This window comes from Lepidochelys kempii, chromosome 5 (genome assembly GCF_965140285.1).
Source record: "Lepidochelys kempii isolate rLepKem1 chromosome 5, rLepKem1.hap1, whole genome shotgun sequence".
Taxonomy (NCBI): Eukaryota; Metazoa; Chordata; order Testudines; family Cheloniidae; genus Lepidochelys; species Lepidochelys kempii.
The window spans coordinates 51,510,418-51,526,315 of NC_136384.1; the positions used below are offsets into that span (position 1 = coordinate 51,510,418).

Sequence of the window (15,898 nt, forward strand, 5' to 3'; positions counted from 1 at the left end):
TCCCACTCAGCCATCCCCCTTCTCCTATGTGGCCTTGCACCCCCTCCCTCATCACCATGTGGCCCTGTACCTCTTTCCCCCCCTGTGGCTCTGCACCTCCACTCCCATTCAGCCCCTGCCCCAGACTGTCCTCTCCCACAAGCCTGTATGAACCCATCTGTGACCCCCTGTCTCCTGACCTGGCCCGACAGGTGCTGTGAAGAAGGCAGTTTTTTTCCTCTTCCATAGCTGGCCAGGAGCTGCTGCTCTGTTTTAGCACCACAGCACCCTCTGGTGGGCAAAAGGCAGAACTGCAGCAACTTTCTGACCAGCTTTTTTCTGCGCAAAAATTAAAATTTTGTGCGGCTCATTATGTGCACAAGCAGTGGCACAGAATTCCCCAAGAATAACTAGTTTTTGTATCTGTTTTGAATAAATCTAGCCAATTATAAAAAACATTGTATACATACAGATACAGTTAGTTAAAAGAGCAAAGAATTTCTAAGTGTTATATAGAAAATTAAATTGGTGTTTTTACTTTATTCTGCAGAGAGAGAGTCTGTTCTTTGGGTATCTATTTTTCATTCTTCCAGCATATGACAAGGGAAGAAAATAAACTAACTTTTAAAAAATTAATGTTTTAGACTTCTAAGTCTGGCAGAAATAAGAGAAGAGCTGTTGAAAACAATGAACCTAGTAAAAAGAGGACAAAACCAGTACAAAGTAATAGAAAGGACGGCCATGATGCAGTGAAGATTCTTGATGTTGGTGAGTTCATTGTAAACAAAAACTTGCAGGCACTTAAATTGAGTAAATAATTATTAATTGTCAAAAGTTAAAATTACATTGTCCTATAGTTTAGGGACTAGTTTTTGAATTCAGTGTATGTATTTTAAAGTGCCATTAGTTGTTGAGAAATCATAGCTGCTAATTATGTTGAAACTAATTTAAGAAAAAAGTTGTGCTCTGTTTCTACACCAAGCATTTAACTAACAAATTAATGTTGGTAGAGAAACAAGGCAGTGAATAAAAAGGTTCATTAACTCCATTAAAGATTTTGAGGAAAGAATCATTTTCAAAATAGAAAGGGACTGTATTGATGTGGAACAACACTTTTATAGTGCTTGAAAGTACATTAGAAATAAGAGTGAAAAAATGTCGAGACGTACTATCAACTTGAAATATAGTGTGTTTGGAAAAAAAAATAGCTAAAGTAGTTTCAGATGATACTGTCCTCAGATCCCCTACTGATTTTGTAGCTTTACAATTACTTTGCTCTATTAAAATAAAAGGATTTTTTTGCCTTCTGTGTGAGATACACAGAAACGGGAAACTAAGGCCCAGATCCAAATGGGTCCCAGATCCAGTATTTGGATTTAGGCACTTTTACAATCCACAGAACCCCCACTCAGCTGCCACCTAATCGTGTAGCTGCCTAAACTCAGTCAGTACCTACATTTTTGCTGTAAAAGTTGCCTACGTTTCTGCTTGTGGGCTGCTGCTCCCTTTAGGCAATGTGATTCTCATACCAGGGAAGGATAGATATTCCTGCGGAGCATGGTCCAGTAGGTGTGCTCTGAGTATGCGGAGTGGACTGGGACCCATTCAAAAATCCAGATGGAGGAGGAAAAGCGTCCCATATAACTCAGGTGAATGCTCTAACCACTAGGCTAGGTTGTGGTAGACTCGGATCCAATTCCTTCATTTCCCTGATGGGGGGAAGAGAGGATTTGAACAGGCACCTCCCACCTCTTAGAGGATGCCCTAACGGCTGTGCTAGAGGAGACTCACGTCAGAGTATTCTTTAGTCTCTCCTGTTGAAGCTGGTCCTCTTTGGGTAAATCATGAGTCATTAGGCCAGAGTGTGTGACTGAGAATGGTTCTGTAGCATTGTGATTAGGGCATTCATGTGGGAGATCCAGTCCCTCTGCTCCAAAGACTATTGCCCCCTTTCTTTGGCATCTCCCTTAGGCCGCTCCCCACCTAGTATGTTGGCTTTTGTGGATAGCTTTCTTAGGTGCCTGTCTCTCCCCATTCATTGTTTAGGGCGGCTATGCACCTAGCTCAGGCTTTGTGATCTCATTGGTCCACTGATTTTTCTAGGTGCCTAAATGTTAGTCTCTTTGTGGACCTGGACTTCACGGATTATACAGGGAAATAGTGAATCTGATTATATACAAAGTTCTGTCACATTCACAAAATAAGCATACTTGGAATTTTTTTTTCCTAATGTCTTTCAAGACCTAATCTAAGGCCTGGTTGACACTAAAAAGTTAGGTCTACCCAGCTACATCATTCAGGGGTGTGAAAAAGCCACATTCCTGTGTGATGTAGTTAAGCCAGCCCAATCCCTGGCGGAGGCAGCGCTAGGTCAGTGGAAAAATTCTTCGGTTGACCTAGCTACAGCCTCTCAGGGAGGTGAATTACCTGCACTTATGTGCTACAGCAGCACTAAGGCTATTTCTGCACTTAAAACACTACAGCGGCACAGATGCAGCATTTCAGTGTAGATACTCATTACAGCTGCAGGAGGGGTTCTCCTGTCACTGTAGTTAATCCACCTTCCAGAGAGGCGAGTAACTAGGTCAATGGAATACTTCTTCCATTGACCTAGAGCTGTACACACTGGGGGTTGGGTTGGCATAGTTACATCTCTTATGAGTATGGAATTTTTTTTTATACCCCTGAAAGACACAGTTATGCCTATGTAAGCTTTCTGTGTAGACCAACCCTCAGGTAGGTGTTAATTGTAGCAATAGTAGATTAAAAATAGTAAGAAGTGAGATTTTTAAGTTGATCCTGTTTCTTTATATATCTATGTAAATATTAGTTGTTTGAGATGTGATTATGATTTCATGTTAATGTGAATATAATCTTTATTACAGTTACACAAATAGTTATTTAGAAGAATATTTATGCTAGATTAATGATACTGAGTGCTGCCTTCTTTTGTAATGCACCACACTGCCAGATTCCCTTAATTGCCCGTTCCAGACCGTTTACGCAGAACAAGCTACTCCCAGTTCACTTCATTCCAAGTGACTGCCTCCAACATGCATTACTCCTTTCGCGTAACCACCTGTCCCAATTTATATTTAGCACAGATGCTATCCATCCTTCCCCAGACCTGAAGTAGAGCTCTGTGTAGCTCAAAAGCTTGTATCTTCCACAGGCAGAAGTTGGTCCAATAAAAGATATTACCTTATCTACCTTGTCTTTCTCATCTTTGATGTCAATCTCATTGAAATCATAATTGCAAGGTAATTTGCTAATATATTTTCTTTGTGTATTTTTATTAATGAAGAAGAGCCTAAGAAATGTGCCAGGCCCTGCATATCTGTGAAAACATTAAACAAACTGAGAGAATTCTGCAGTGATTTAAAGCACCCATGTAACAGAGTCCAGGTGGATACTTTACAAGGGAGTCCATCTGTGCACTTGGAAAAATGTCCTACTTTTGTGGAAAGACCCCTGGAAATGAATAGTGCTCTTCATTCTCAGGACACAGGTTCTCAGATCAGTGAGAAGGTATGCAGTGCTTCTGTTCCAGGGATCACTGAATTACAGTGCAGTTTGGATTCCTTTTTATGATTAAAATACAGACTTTGTTGTTGGGTTTTTCTTAAGTTCTGTGTGACAGAATGCAACATGAAATTATGCAATATCGTACCAATGGTAGAATCTGACATTCATATTCTAGCATTTTACTTAACTCTTAACACAGTAAGTAAAACTGCTCTTGATATTCTTCAGTGATATTCTAAAACAGTGCAACTGAAGTTTTAATGAAATTTGTTTTAAATAAGAAATGTTTAAAGATTAGAAGATAAAAAATGGTGGTAACGTATCCTGTACTTTGGATGTGGTGAGATTATTCATATTTGCATGCACATCTTTTCCAATGTGACTTTCAACTGAGTTCTTGTTCAATTCAGGTGTTATAATAAGGATAGAAACTAGTACAAAATTATTACTGGAATGTAACCTATCCCAGTGGGATTCAAGGCTGTTATAACACTCTATAATGTTCCCCACTGGGGAAGATGTGGTTAGACCAGAACGTATTTTGGAGATAGGCTTATATTGAAAAAACATTGGAATGATATCTGTACAGTTAAATATAGTGTCCCTATGCTCTCAAAACAGACTGTAATAGGAGTACTTGCTAAGTTTTTGAGCCCTGATCCTGCAATCTGATTGAAGTAGGAGAACCTTGTATCAGCCTGGTGCCTCACTGATTTTCATTGGGCTCCATATGGGCACAAGAATCTCTCACCTGGATCAGATTGTGGGATTGAGGATTTAGAGGTCAAGGCACATAACTGCTTGTTTGATGTACTGCTTTTTCGTGGATTGGCTGGTGGTTATTCAGCAGAGGAGAGCTTTATTTCCAGCACTTCTATATTATGTTCATACTTATTTTGCCTAGTTCAGATAAGTTAACTTTCATTTTTGGTTGAAGGAAAGATACCAAATTTGATAAGATTTGACATTTATATTTTGATTACATGGACAACTGATGAAAGGAGGAGAGGCCAATTGAAGACCTCTTGGAATGTCATTTGTGCAGAGTGGGATTGAGTGTGTGTAGTCATGTGATCAGTCACAGAACTTTTCTTTATTCCCTTTCTAGCCTTTGTTTTCCTTTCACAATCTTCGTTTTCAGTTTATTGGGCTATTGTTTATGCATATATATTGCACTAGCTGACAGTAGGTTCAGAATTGTTATTTTAACCTGAAAGAATGTTTCAATATATTCAGCACAGTTGTATGACAGCCAGTTCTGGATGCTGGAACTGTATGTTTTTAAAAGTGTAATTTAAGTATTCAGTAATTGAGTGTTCCTCCATAATTATTGTAATATCTTTTTTGTTCACAGGAACAGTCATGCTTCAGTCTTAGTCAATTTTCAGCTTCATGTAAGAGTTATGAAGGCTCTCAAAATACTTCTAATATAAACCTCCTTAAAAAAAGAACCAAAAGCATATACACTCCACTAGAACTCCAGTTCATGGAAATGAAAGAACAGTATAAAGATGCTATTTTGTGTGTGGAATGTGGATATAAGTATAGATTCTTTGGAGAAGATGCAGAGGTAAGTAACTTTTACCAAGAGCACTTATTGTTGTTTACTTTGTTACATTGTGTGGAGGGCCACCATCATTGATAGAAAAGGTTCTTTAAATTTAGAATAACACTTGTAATCAAGATACAAAAGATCTACCCTCTTTAAATCTAAAGGTGTCAATACATTTTTTTGTACCACAAGAAAGGCACATCAATATTTGCAGTATTCCCTATTTGAAGTACTGACAAATCAGCCAATATTAGATTCTACAATAACATTACCTTGTTTACCAAAGTTAAACTGAAGAAATTGAGGGTGAACTGTATTATGGCATAGAACTAATGATCAGAATAAAAATATTTAGCTTGACAGTAACCTGATGACTTTCTGAAAAATGCAATGTCCAACTGCCCTAATTGCATATATTTGTGAAAATAGCTACTACCCTCATTAATAGAGGGCTATATAGAAATGAATAGGGGATGTTTGACACAATTAGGTATGAAATTATATCTGGTGCTTTATCTGCACAACTGAAATCTATATGAACAGGCAAAAATTTCAAAGGAACATGGCTTACATGTCTGCAAACCACAAAATGGCCCATGAACATCCTTTCTCTCATCTCTCTAAATCATTAATACTGTTTTAGCCTTTGTTCTGAGCTATTTACATATATAATTAGGAGCAAAGGGAAAATTACTTTTGCTTAGCCATCGGAGGCTTCATTTGCCCAGTTGTCTTTGTTCTGGGTATTTGGTCTACCAATTTGCTAGCAGATTTACTGTCCTGAAGCCCATTCAGGTTTGTTAACACCCTTCTGCTTGTCCAAAGCACAGAGCTGACATCTGGAAAGAAAAATGTCTTTGGGTCATTGTGTAATGTCATGTTTCTAGCAGCTGCTGTGATTTTATTCTTGTGAGGGTGCTTGGATGCTAATGTGATGGGTGCAGTTTCACGGGCTAGATAGTTATTTAGGCTTATCAAGGTAACATAACTTATACTGCCTTCTTGCACTGGACTTCAATGGGAACTCTTTGGCCCTTGGTATTCATTCACGGTATCATGGGGTAAGTTGCAGGGTGGATTGATTTAAATCAGTGGTTTCAATCATTGATTTGAAGCATATTTTTAAGCAGGAAACCTTGATTTAAATTAACAATTTTAATCTTGTTTTGCTTCTGTACTTTTTAGTTACCTTTGTAAATAAAGGTTCGTTCTCATTGGTTGGTAACCATTTAAACAGGTTGATTTGCAACTAATTCTAGCCAACTAAATTTGGTACTTCCTTTTGTTAACCGGAAGAATACACTATATCAACACATTTATTTAAGCAGTTATATAACTTAATATATGTTTATTCAGATTCTTAATTTTTTTTATTATGTATCATCTTTACTAGATTAATTTTTTGGTTGTGTTTTGAGTCAAGCACTCTCTGTAGAAATTAAAATTCAGTTGAAGTGGACTAGTATTTTAAAATTGTTTCTATTAGTTCAATAAAACTCCTTTAATGCACTGGATACATTTAAAAAAAAAAAAAGTTCAGTGGAGTTCATCAAAACATGTTTTGCATTTAAAGCTAACTGATTTATTAAACAAAGGAAGTATTATCTGTATTTAGTAAATTGAACTGATAGGTTCTGGGGACTATGTCTTTCAAGACTAGTAGATCTCTTCCTTTCAGACCTAGCTTTTTTATTCAATGATAGTAAGAAGAAAACAAGCTTTCCTGCTTTTTTTTCAACTTCTAATTGTTTTTTGACTTGGAATGAACAGGTCATTTAACTGAACTAGTTAAATAAGAATGAAAAAAATATTCCTTCTGCACTTGCAGAAGATGCTAGTGCTGTCAAAAACTCATTTAGCACTTCAGCTAACTCTGTGGTTCCAGGTGCTTAGCCAGTGACTTTCATCAGTTCAGTGGTTTGATGATCTTTAAAATTTCAGCAGCAAATAGGTACTGCTTTTTATTATTTATATTTAATTTAAATTATTTTAATAGATTATAGTAATTTTAGGTCTTTTTTTGTAGCCTATTGTATTTTCAATTTTAATTTTAAATGGGTTTATTTTAAAATAGAAAATGCATTTAATTTAAATAAAAAACCCAGTTTAACTCAAAATAATTGATTTTTTTTAAAAAAGAATATTTGATTTTTTTTTATCCACCCTAGTAAGTTAACAAGTAAAGTCTGTGGGAATGGAGTTCTTTGTTCTAGTTAGGATGCTGAGATTGTGAACGCTTGCTCCATGCTTAGACTTCTAGTACCTCAGTTCTCCTGCTTAGCATTCCACAACACACCGCCATAGTTTTGGTTAATAACTGATTTACAGTAACACTTTTTGACAAGTCTGTATTCACACAGCTCTATCACAGTTACCAAAAGAATCTAGACAGAGAATATGAAGTAAGAGTGACCCTAATTGTTGACTGATTATTTTTTTCATACTTTGCAGATTGCAGCAAAGGAGCTAAACATTTACTGTCATCAGGATCACAATTTTATGACTGCCAGTATACCGACCCACAGACTATTTGTTCATGTACGGCGACTTGTAGCAAAAGGATATAAGGTCATTTTTTTATTTAATTAGATATTGTTAAAACCAAAATAGTCTCAATCCTCACTGAAATAATTGTTGATGTCATATGGATGTTCTCACTTGAAAGATACAAAATATGAAACCTTTTAATATTTTACTGGAAAAACATATGACAAACTCCTTTTCATTCAGTGCTTTCTATATACAATGTCTAGGAACCTTTATGATTTTTATTTATGTTGATTCAGGCCGCCTCCGTTGGTCTCACAATATTTCAGGGTCCATTTGACTTTTCTGGAAGCAGTTCTGCCTGTCAGTAAGTGATAGAAAGTAGGACAGAAAGCACTTCCTTCATCTCTCTCTCTTTCTCCTTTCTGTTTTCCTTTTTTTCTTCTCAACCCATGTTTTTTCCTCTCTCCTTTTGCATTGTTGTTAATCTCTCTGTTGCTAATCTCTTTCCCTTCTTTCCCCTCTATGATCATTTGAGTCTTTTTTGTACCTCTTATTGCCTGATGTTCTGGTGAACTTTACTATCTACAGTGAAAGAATTGCTGCAGCAATTCTTCTCTGACAGGTGGCCAACCTCTCAAGCTAAGTTGTTTCAGTATAAACCATGAGACAGTAAGGGCAAGAGGAGAAAGGAAGTTGCAGGTAAGCTGCAATTCTGTCATACTTGATGGTCTGAATTAGTAGGGCTGGTTCTAGCCCTTCTCCCCTCACAAGCACATTTTGGTTTAATATTTGTATCTCTTAAATTAAATTTTTTGTTTAAAGTTGGTTATCCTTTTTTCGTTCATTAGTTAACATATTTTTTTTGTGCATATTATAGGTGGGAGTTGTAAAACAAATGGAAACTGCAGCACTGAAGGCTGCTGGAGAAAATAAAAGCTCTCTCTTTACTCGAAAACTGACTGCTCTCTATACCAAATCTACACTTATCGGAGAAGATATCTTTTTTTGATGTGTTAATTATTTTGCTTTTATACTAATCTTCATTGTGCTCTGTGTTATGCAATGTTCAGTATGGGTTGTGTGTGTTTGAGATTTTTTTGCCATAGTCCTTCAGTATAAGAGAGCACGTTCCTGTTAATTAATGGGCGTAGGTGGGTGGGAAGTGCTGACTGTTTTTTTCCCCTCTGCATTGGGAAGGTTCTGGCTGCATTGTCACTTCTGTATTTACAGCAGAAATTTATTCAATAGGACTGGGAAATAGAGGATGGTGAAATGTTAAAACTATCAATATTTGTGAGTTTCAGATGTTTTGCAATAGCACTGGACTCTATTGCGGGATTGCATTATTGGAGCACTTTTTGGAAATGGCAGTGCATCCAATTCCAGTAGTTTAAAAAAAAAAAAAAAGTCAACCTCTGGAAATTTGTTGCTAGAAATGAGACTTCAAGAATCAAGGGCTTCCTCATCTTAACCTTTAATATTTTTGGGTATGCAGTAAACACGAGAGGAAGATTTTCTGTTTGCATAGCCCAGGGGGGGGAATTACTTATATGATCTCTCCCCCCCCCCCAAAAAAGTCATTGTAAATCCCTTACATTGGTGCATATTTAGTGGCCAACACTTAATATAAAAGGAAATCAATGGCAGCAGCAAATAAGGTTTCTGAACGGTTTGCTATGCTGTTAAGACAAGGCTAATGATACTCAGGTATACCCACATTTTAGGCTATGGTAGGACTTCATCCAGATTTCATGAAGAATGAAATCTCTCTCAGGTTTTTAAGTGTGTTGCAATAGAACAGAGATTACATCGTCCTCACAATTCTTGGTTTTTTTTGTTTTTTTTTCTCTCCCAAATGAGAAAAATGTACTGCTAGGATTTATGCTGTGCCTTTGGTGATGTCCTGACCAGGTTTTTGACCTGTTGGTAGGTGTAGCATTAGTAATTCTTAATTAGAGGTCTTGAAAGGGGGAAGGATTAAGAGTCTGGAGTCAGCACCTGTGTCAAGGTTCCTCCCCCACTCTGAACTCTAGGGTACAGATGTGGGGACCTGCATGAAAAACCTCCTAAGCTTATCTTTACCAGCTTAGGTCAAAACTTCCCCAAGGTACAAAATATTCCACCTGTTGTCCTTGGACTGGCCGCTACCACCACCAAACTAATACTGGTTACTGGGGAAGAGCTGTTTGGACGCGTCCTTCCCCCCAAAATACTTCCCAAAACCTTGCACCCCACTTCCTGGACAAGGTTTGGTAAAAAGCCTCACCAATTTGCCTAGGTGACTACAGACCCAGACCCTTGGATCTGAGAACAATGAAAAAGCATTCAGTTTCTTACAAGAAGACTTTTAATAAAAATAGAGGTAAATAGAAATGAAGAAATCCCCCCTGTAAAATCAGGATGGTAGATATCTTACAGGGTAATTAGATTAAAAAAACATAGAGAACCCCTCTAGGCAAAACCTTAAGTTACAAAAAAGATACACAGACAGAAATAGTTATTCTATTCAGCACAATTCTTTTCTCAGCCATTTAAAGAAATCATAATCTAACACATACCTAGCTAGATTACTTACTAAAAGTTCTAAGACTCCATTCCTGGTCTATCCCCGACAAAGAAGACTACGGACAGACAGACAGACCCTTTGTTTCTCTCCCTCCTCCCAGCTTTTGAAAGTATCTTGTGTCCTCATTGGTCATTTTGGTCAGGTGCCAGCGAGGTTACCCTTAGCTTCTTAACCCTTTACAGGTGAGAGGAGCTTTCCCCTGGCCAGGAGGGATTTCAAAGGGGTTTACCCTTCCCTTTATTTTTATGACAACCTGGATTTAATTATGTTCAGAGGTAGATACAGTTAAAACAAACAGAAGTGGGTCCTATGGCCTAATAATGAAAGAGGGTAGAGGAACTATTGATGCTGGTAATAAGTGTTTCATATAAAATGAGGTGAGCCTGAATCGAAAGCCAATGGGCTATGAAAAATCTAAATTGGTAGCCTGCCCTTTAATCCTTGTAACTGAAATAGGATATAAAAATGAATTAAAAATAGCTTGTGACAAGCGCAGCTATTTCTTTCTTCCTTTTACTTTGTCCATTCCTTTGTTTTTTGTGACCATTCCCAGTCAGCACCCACAGATTCTTTTAAATTTTTCACACTAAGTAGTTATTAGGTACTAAGAGCTAAAGAAGAAAATTGACTTGACTTGAGCTCACTAAATTAGGATGAGCTAGCCCTATACAACGCAAGATGTGTGGTCTCATCCACTTACCTCTTTTTGTGACTAAACCCATTCTCCTGTCTACTTCCTGCCAGCCATTCTTCAGGTTTGGTACACTTGCCCTCTTTGTGAGGTCCTGTGTGCCAGGAGGGAGACGAGACAAAAGAAAACACATCTTCTGTTTATTTCTTGATTAGGTCATCCTAAAACTGCAGTTAGGGAAAAGGGTACTAGAAGTTAAAACCCACAAATCAGGGAAGCAACTTGCTGCGTAATTGTTTAATGGAGCAAGGGCATTATAATAAAATACTGTTGGGTTTTTTTTTGTTTTTGTTTTTGTTTTTTTGCTGGAGACACCAGTGTGACTCTAGTTACTCTTGAAATGTGTTGGAAGGCTCAGGTAAAAGCTAGTGGAGTGAGGAACAACACTGGATGACACCTTGCATGGTTTGAATGTAATATATAAATGCAGGTGATCTTTTGCTCTCCACTGCTACTGCTAGGACACTAGTGGTCTCCGTTGCAGACTGTTGCTACTACATCAGGTGCTAGCTTGCTGTCGTGTGATGCTCATCAGCAAATTTTGCTCTTTACTGTCAATTGCACAAGTTTTACAAGCTGGCTAGTAGGCTACGTCGTCAGAGTGCTACTTACTGAGCAGGGACAGCACAAAGACAGTAGGGAATTTAGTATCTGCAACAGCCTGCGATTGTTTGAATAGAAGACTCCAGACAGAGGATAAAGACTGGTGTTTTGCTGAGATGATGATGATATGTATGCGTACACTGTGGGGATCTTTCAGTGGGCATGGGTCTAAGGCAATCACTAACTTTGATTTTGGTGCTATGTCAGGAATTTGAAATTGACCAGTATCCACACCACCTGAGTCAGTTTTATGTAGGAAGGAGGCTGTCCTCTGTCAAGTTGGTGTTTCTGTTGGGTATATGGAATACTATTATGTTTATCCCAGAAAGAAGATTGTTTTCGGCAACCATCACTGGTTTTATCCATGTGAACTATTAGTTGTTTTTTTTAATATTTATCAAATGTGAACCCTTTGCTGAAGCTAGATGATCCTGTAGATGTTGAAGAAATAACGGCTGATGTCTCCGATAACTATCTTCTTTGTATCTGTGAAAATAAAGAAAGCTTAAGAGACAAGAAGAAAGGGGATGTTGTCATAGGCATAGTGGTAAGTTGTCTTTCTTGAGGAATCTGAGTTTATGGTTAGGGCTTATTTTGTGATTTATCTCTGTGTTTTAAAATTCCTTTGTGATTGTCTCCCCTGACAGTAACGGTGTTTATAAGACATAATGCAAAGTTTTTAATGAATGCTATTTATATCTTTCAGTTCATATGTGAATTGAATGAGACATTTTATATATAAAAAATCAAAAACGCTTGAGTTGATAGCCTGAATTATATATCCGGTGTACAAGGCATATCACTTTTGCTCATGCATAATTGCTTGAAAACAGTGTTTTATTCAAATAAAAAAAAAAAGACAATGTTAGAGTTAAAATATGTTTTGTAAATTGTTGAAAATGTTGTCCCTCGTAAGTGTTCAAAACACTTACACTTGTTGCTGACTGCATCTGTTTCCTCAGTAAATTGCTCTTCCTTCACAAAAGTTTAGTAATGAGATTCACAGTCGTCTTAGACTTCAACTTTTGATTTTCTTTGGAGATTCTGAAATGAGAACTATATACTAGGCAAATAGTGACTAAAATGAGAACTGACACTCTGTCTACTGATAGTTCGTTCATTCATTCATTCATTTTGTTTACAGGTTTTCTGATTGTACTTGTCATTGTGGTATCTGATCCAGTATGTATCTGTCCCAGTTATAAGTGGTGGTGTACTGTGTCAGTCTGAGGATATTCAAGAGAGATTCGCTCAAAAGCTTGTCTCTTTCACCAACAGAAGTTTGACCAATAAAAGATATCACTTCAACCACCTTGTCCCCCCTCAGTTGTAAAAGCACATTTTAGAAAGGCATCTCATTTTTAGGGAGAATCCTGTCTAAATTCCATAGGTTTTCAATTATGTGGATTTGCATTGCCCCTTAATAGTGACAGAATTTGAGCAATGACATGTAAAATGAACCAATGCTATTCAGACTTCTTAACATTTTTTAAGACATCATTATCATCCTGTTTAGACTAACATTTGGGCTTTCAAAATTGTTAGGATAGGACCTATGTTCTCTACATTTGAAATACGTACGTATTTTTAGTTTTCCAATGTCGCCAAGAAATTGTGGGACTGGTGGAGTCATCGTTTTTGTGTAACACGCCATTAAGTGTGTGTGAAATTTCCTTGCTGATTTGTTAAAACTTATAATGATTGACTAACCAAAACTATTCTCTGAGCTTTGCGTGTGCCTGCTGGCAAATACTCAAAAATTGTCCTGCACACTCAGAATCAAGCGTAAGAGATTCATTTTGGCTTTTGCTGCCCTAGCAAAATACGATGTTTGTCAATGGCAAGGTAAACACTCTGTTTATATATTTTTGTATTTGACAGGGAGTCCAACCCACTACTGGGGAAGTAGTTTTTGACAGTTTTCAGGACTCCTCATCTCGCTTAGAATTAGAGAGTCGAGTTTTGCGTCTGCAGCCAGTTGAACTAGTACTTCCATCGGACTTGTCGGATCAATCTGAGAGGCTCATCAGCAGTATAACCTCTGTAAGGTATGGTGTTACATTATGTTGCAACTTGGGATCTGGAAGCCAGCAGTGATGCATAGTTGTCTAAGACCTTCTCTGAAATTTTCACAGTTCACTGTTTGCATAAATACCCCCTTAACTAACATGATCTATCTAATATAAGTAATGTGGACATCACTGTGGTATCTGAATGTGGTGATGAGCCACTTGTGCATCTTATACCTTTTAAGATCTCTGAATGATTTGAGGCTTTTTTCCTCTACAGCACTCTTTGTTAATTGAATATGGAGAATTAAATACCTGTTGGAAAGTTTTGGTATTTCCTATCCTATTAGACTCTCTTAAAACTGGTGGGACAGAAGTGTTATGGCCATTTCATCATGTACATTTCAACATCTCCCTTATGTTTTTAATGACAGATGTTTCAAAAGAAGACTGGAGGCTCCTTTTCAGTGGCAAATTTATTGTGGTATTCAGTCTGGATAAAAATAGACCATAAAGCTGTAGCTGGATAGCATAGCTATGGGACCATAGGACAAGAGCACGACATCCTTCTAAAGGTGGCTTGTGAGCTTGCGAAGCCCTGCTGACATCCCTTATGGTCGCCATTTTTTTCTGAGAATGTAGTGTTACTTTTTTTAATGGTTTAAAAACAGTATCTAAATGTTCAAGGAACTGTTTTTTTAGCTTTTAAAGAAGCCATAGAGTTTTTCTCCTTTCACAGAGGGAGTCAAAGATGATGCTGGAACTTGGCAGGTCCCATGAGTTCCTGAACTTCATCCTGCAGGACTGCCATGCTTTTTAACTGATTGGTTTGTAGGGACAGCTTTCCTGTGTTTTTACAGGAATTGGAGGAACAAGAATATATGAATTTGAAATGTAGCTCTGCTTTTCTGGATTTAAACATTATTGGTTGTGTGCAATCTGCATTTCCAGACCAGACAAAAATTCTATGACAGATGCCTAATTATGGGAAAGAGATGTATATTAATATTTGAACAAATTAGCCAACTTGTAGAGGTTTGGAATTGCTGGCAGCTGGGAACAAGAAGACTTGTTCTTTGTCCAAATGGAAAAATAAATTAGCAGATGGTTTGATGAAAGGGAAAAAACAGTTGTGCATATATTTATTTCTTGAAAGCAATATCCTGATTGATAGATCTCTCTTCAAAAGGATTTATTGACAGGTTTTTAGCAATTTACATGGTGCCAGTTTGTAAAAAGATAGACTTCCTGTTCTAGGGAAAATACCTCTGGTTTAAAATAATGCAGCTGCTAGTTTTGTTAGTAACGTTTTAAGCTTTTATGACACGTTGGATAGCAAATTCCTCAGTTGACTGAGTGTTGACACAATTGTTGAGGTAAGATGCAAGCTAAGAAGAATTCCTCAAAATTAAGGAGGAGACTCTACATTTTGCTGAACTTCAGGTTTTTTCCAAAATGTTTCAACATTAGATTTGAAGTGTTCAGATTTACATTTTGTTATACTTTTATTTCAGGTAGTTATATTAGGATGTTACTTATATGCATAATCTGGCAAAAAAGGTGTCCTAAACACCATTTACCAGGCAGCTAAAATGAACAGTTTTGTGCCTCTTTAGGAGTTGCCTCAGTTGTCTAAGAGAAAGTGATACTTCATGTTATCTGCAAAATGTCATCCTTGTTGTGTGTTAAGGCAGCCAGCATATCCAATTATATTTACCACAGTTACAAAGTGCATCTGATTATTATTTGATTAGAGATTTGAGAGACTTTTGATAGTCCTTTGTATTAGTCAGATATGAATTGGACAAAATGCTGTTTCCCATCTTGCTTGAAAACATTTGTCATGTTAGATCGTGTGTGTGTATATATATATTTATTTTCTAGAAAAGATATTGGCCCTGTTCACTGAGTCAAGTTTGTCTGCAGTTTTAGGGTTTTTTAATTAAAAAAAAAAAAAAGTGATTGCATATTCATTGCCCATGCTGACGAAAGGTATAATATAGCTCCTCAGCATGGGTGGAGTTGCAGATATTCCAACATACTACCATTAACATAGGATTTCCTTCAAAGGCATCACCACTGTAGAGAAACGCTACTCTAGTACTGTGACTATACACCTGATTTTGGAGTCTTGTATTACAAACTTGCAATTGGCATGTTCAATGCCAGAGTTAGCTAATTAGAAAATGTGGTGGGAGGCAGCTTTAAATGTACTTTACAATAAAAAATAGAATAAAATGCCATAAATACTTCAAGTTGAATTTTCTGGCCAAAGTATGTGTAATTTGGTACTTACATTTTTCTTGAATATTCTGGACTTGCACTTGATTATTTAGTCAGACTTTCTGAAGATAATTTATGGTGGAGGTGTCAAATACAGAGTTGAGATTGACTGTGTCCTGTTGCCCATGTATACAGTTAGTATGGAAAAAGATACTGCAAGTGATGGACAAGGTTGTAGGCAGAACAATATCACTGGCTCT

General features: G+C 37.2%; 1 protein-coding gene across 7 annotated transcripts in view; it reads left to right on the forward strand.

Annotated features, from left to right (window-relative positions):
• The window catches only part of MSH3 (mutS homolog 3), a 190,369-nt gene that overhangs the window by 6,385 nt on the left and 168,086 nt on the right, over window positions 1-15,898 (forward strand). For all 7 annotated transcript variants that reach the window (XM_073344375.2, XM_073344373.2, XM_078852790.1 and 4 more), the window contains exons 2-8: window positions 624-747; window positions 3,284-3,507; window positions 4,859-5,074; window positions 7,508-7,624; window positions 8,424-8,541; window positions 11,808-11,953; window positions 13,288-13,454. In XM_073344375.2, coding sequence (XP_073200476.1) covers window positions 624-747; window positions 3,284-3,507; window positions 4,859-5,074; window positions 7,508-7,624; window positions 8,424-8,541; window positions 11,808-11,953; window positions 13,288-13,454 — 1,112 coding nt within the window. The remainder of the gene's footprint in view (window positions 1-623; window positions 748-3,283; window positions 3,508-4,858; window positions 5,075-7,507; window positions 7,625-8,423; window positions 8,542-11,807; window positions 11,954-13,287; window positions 13,455-15,898) is intronic.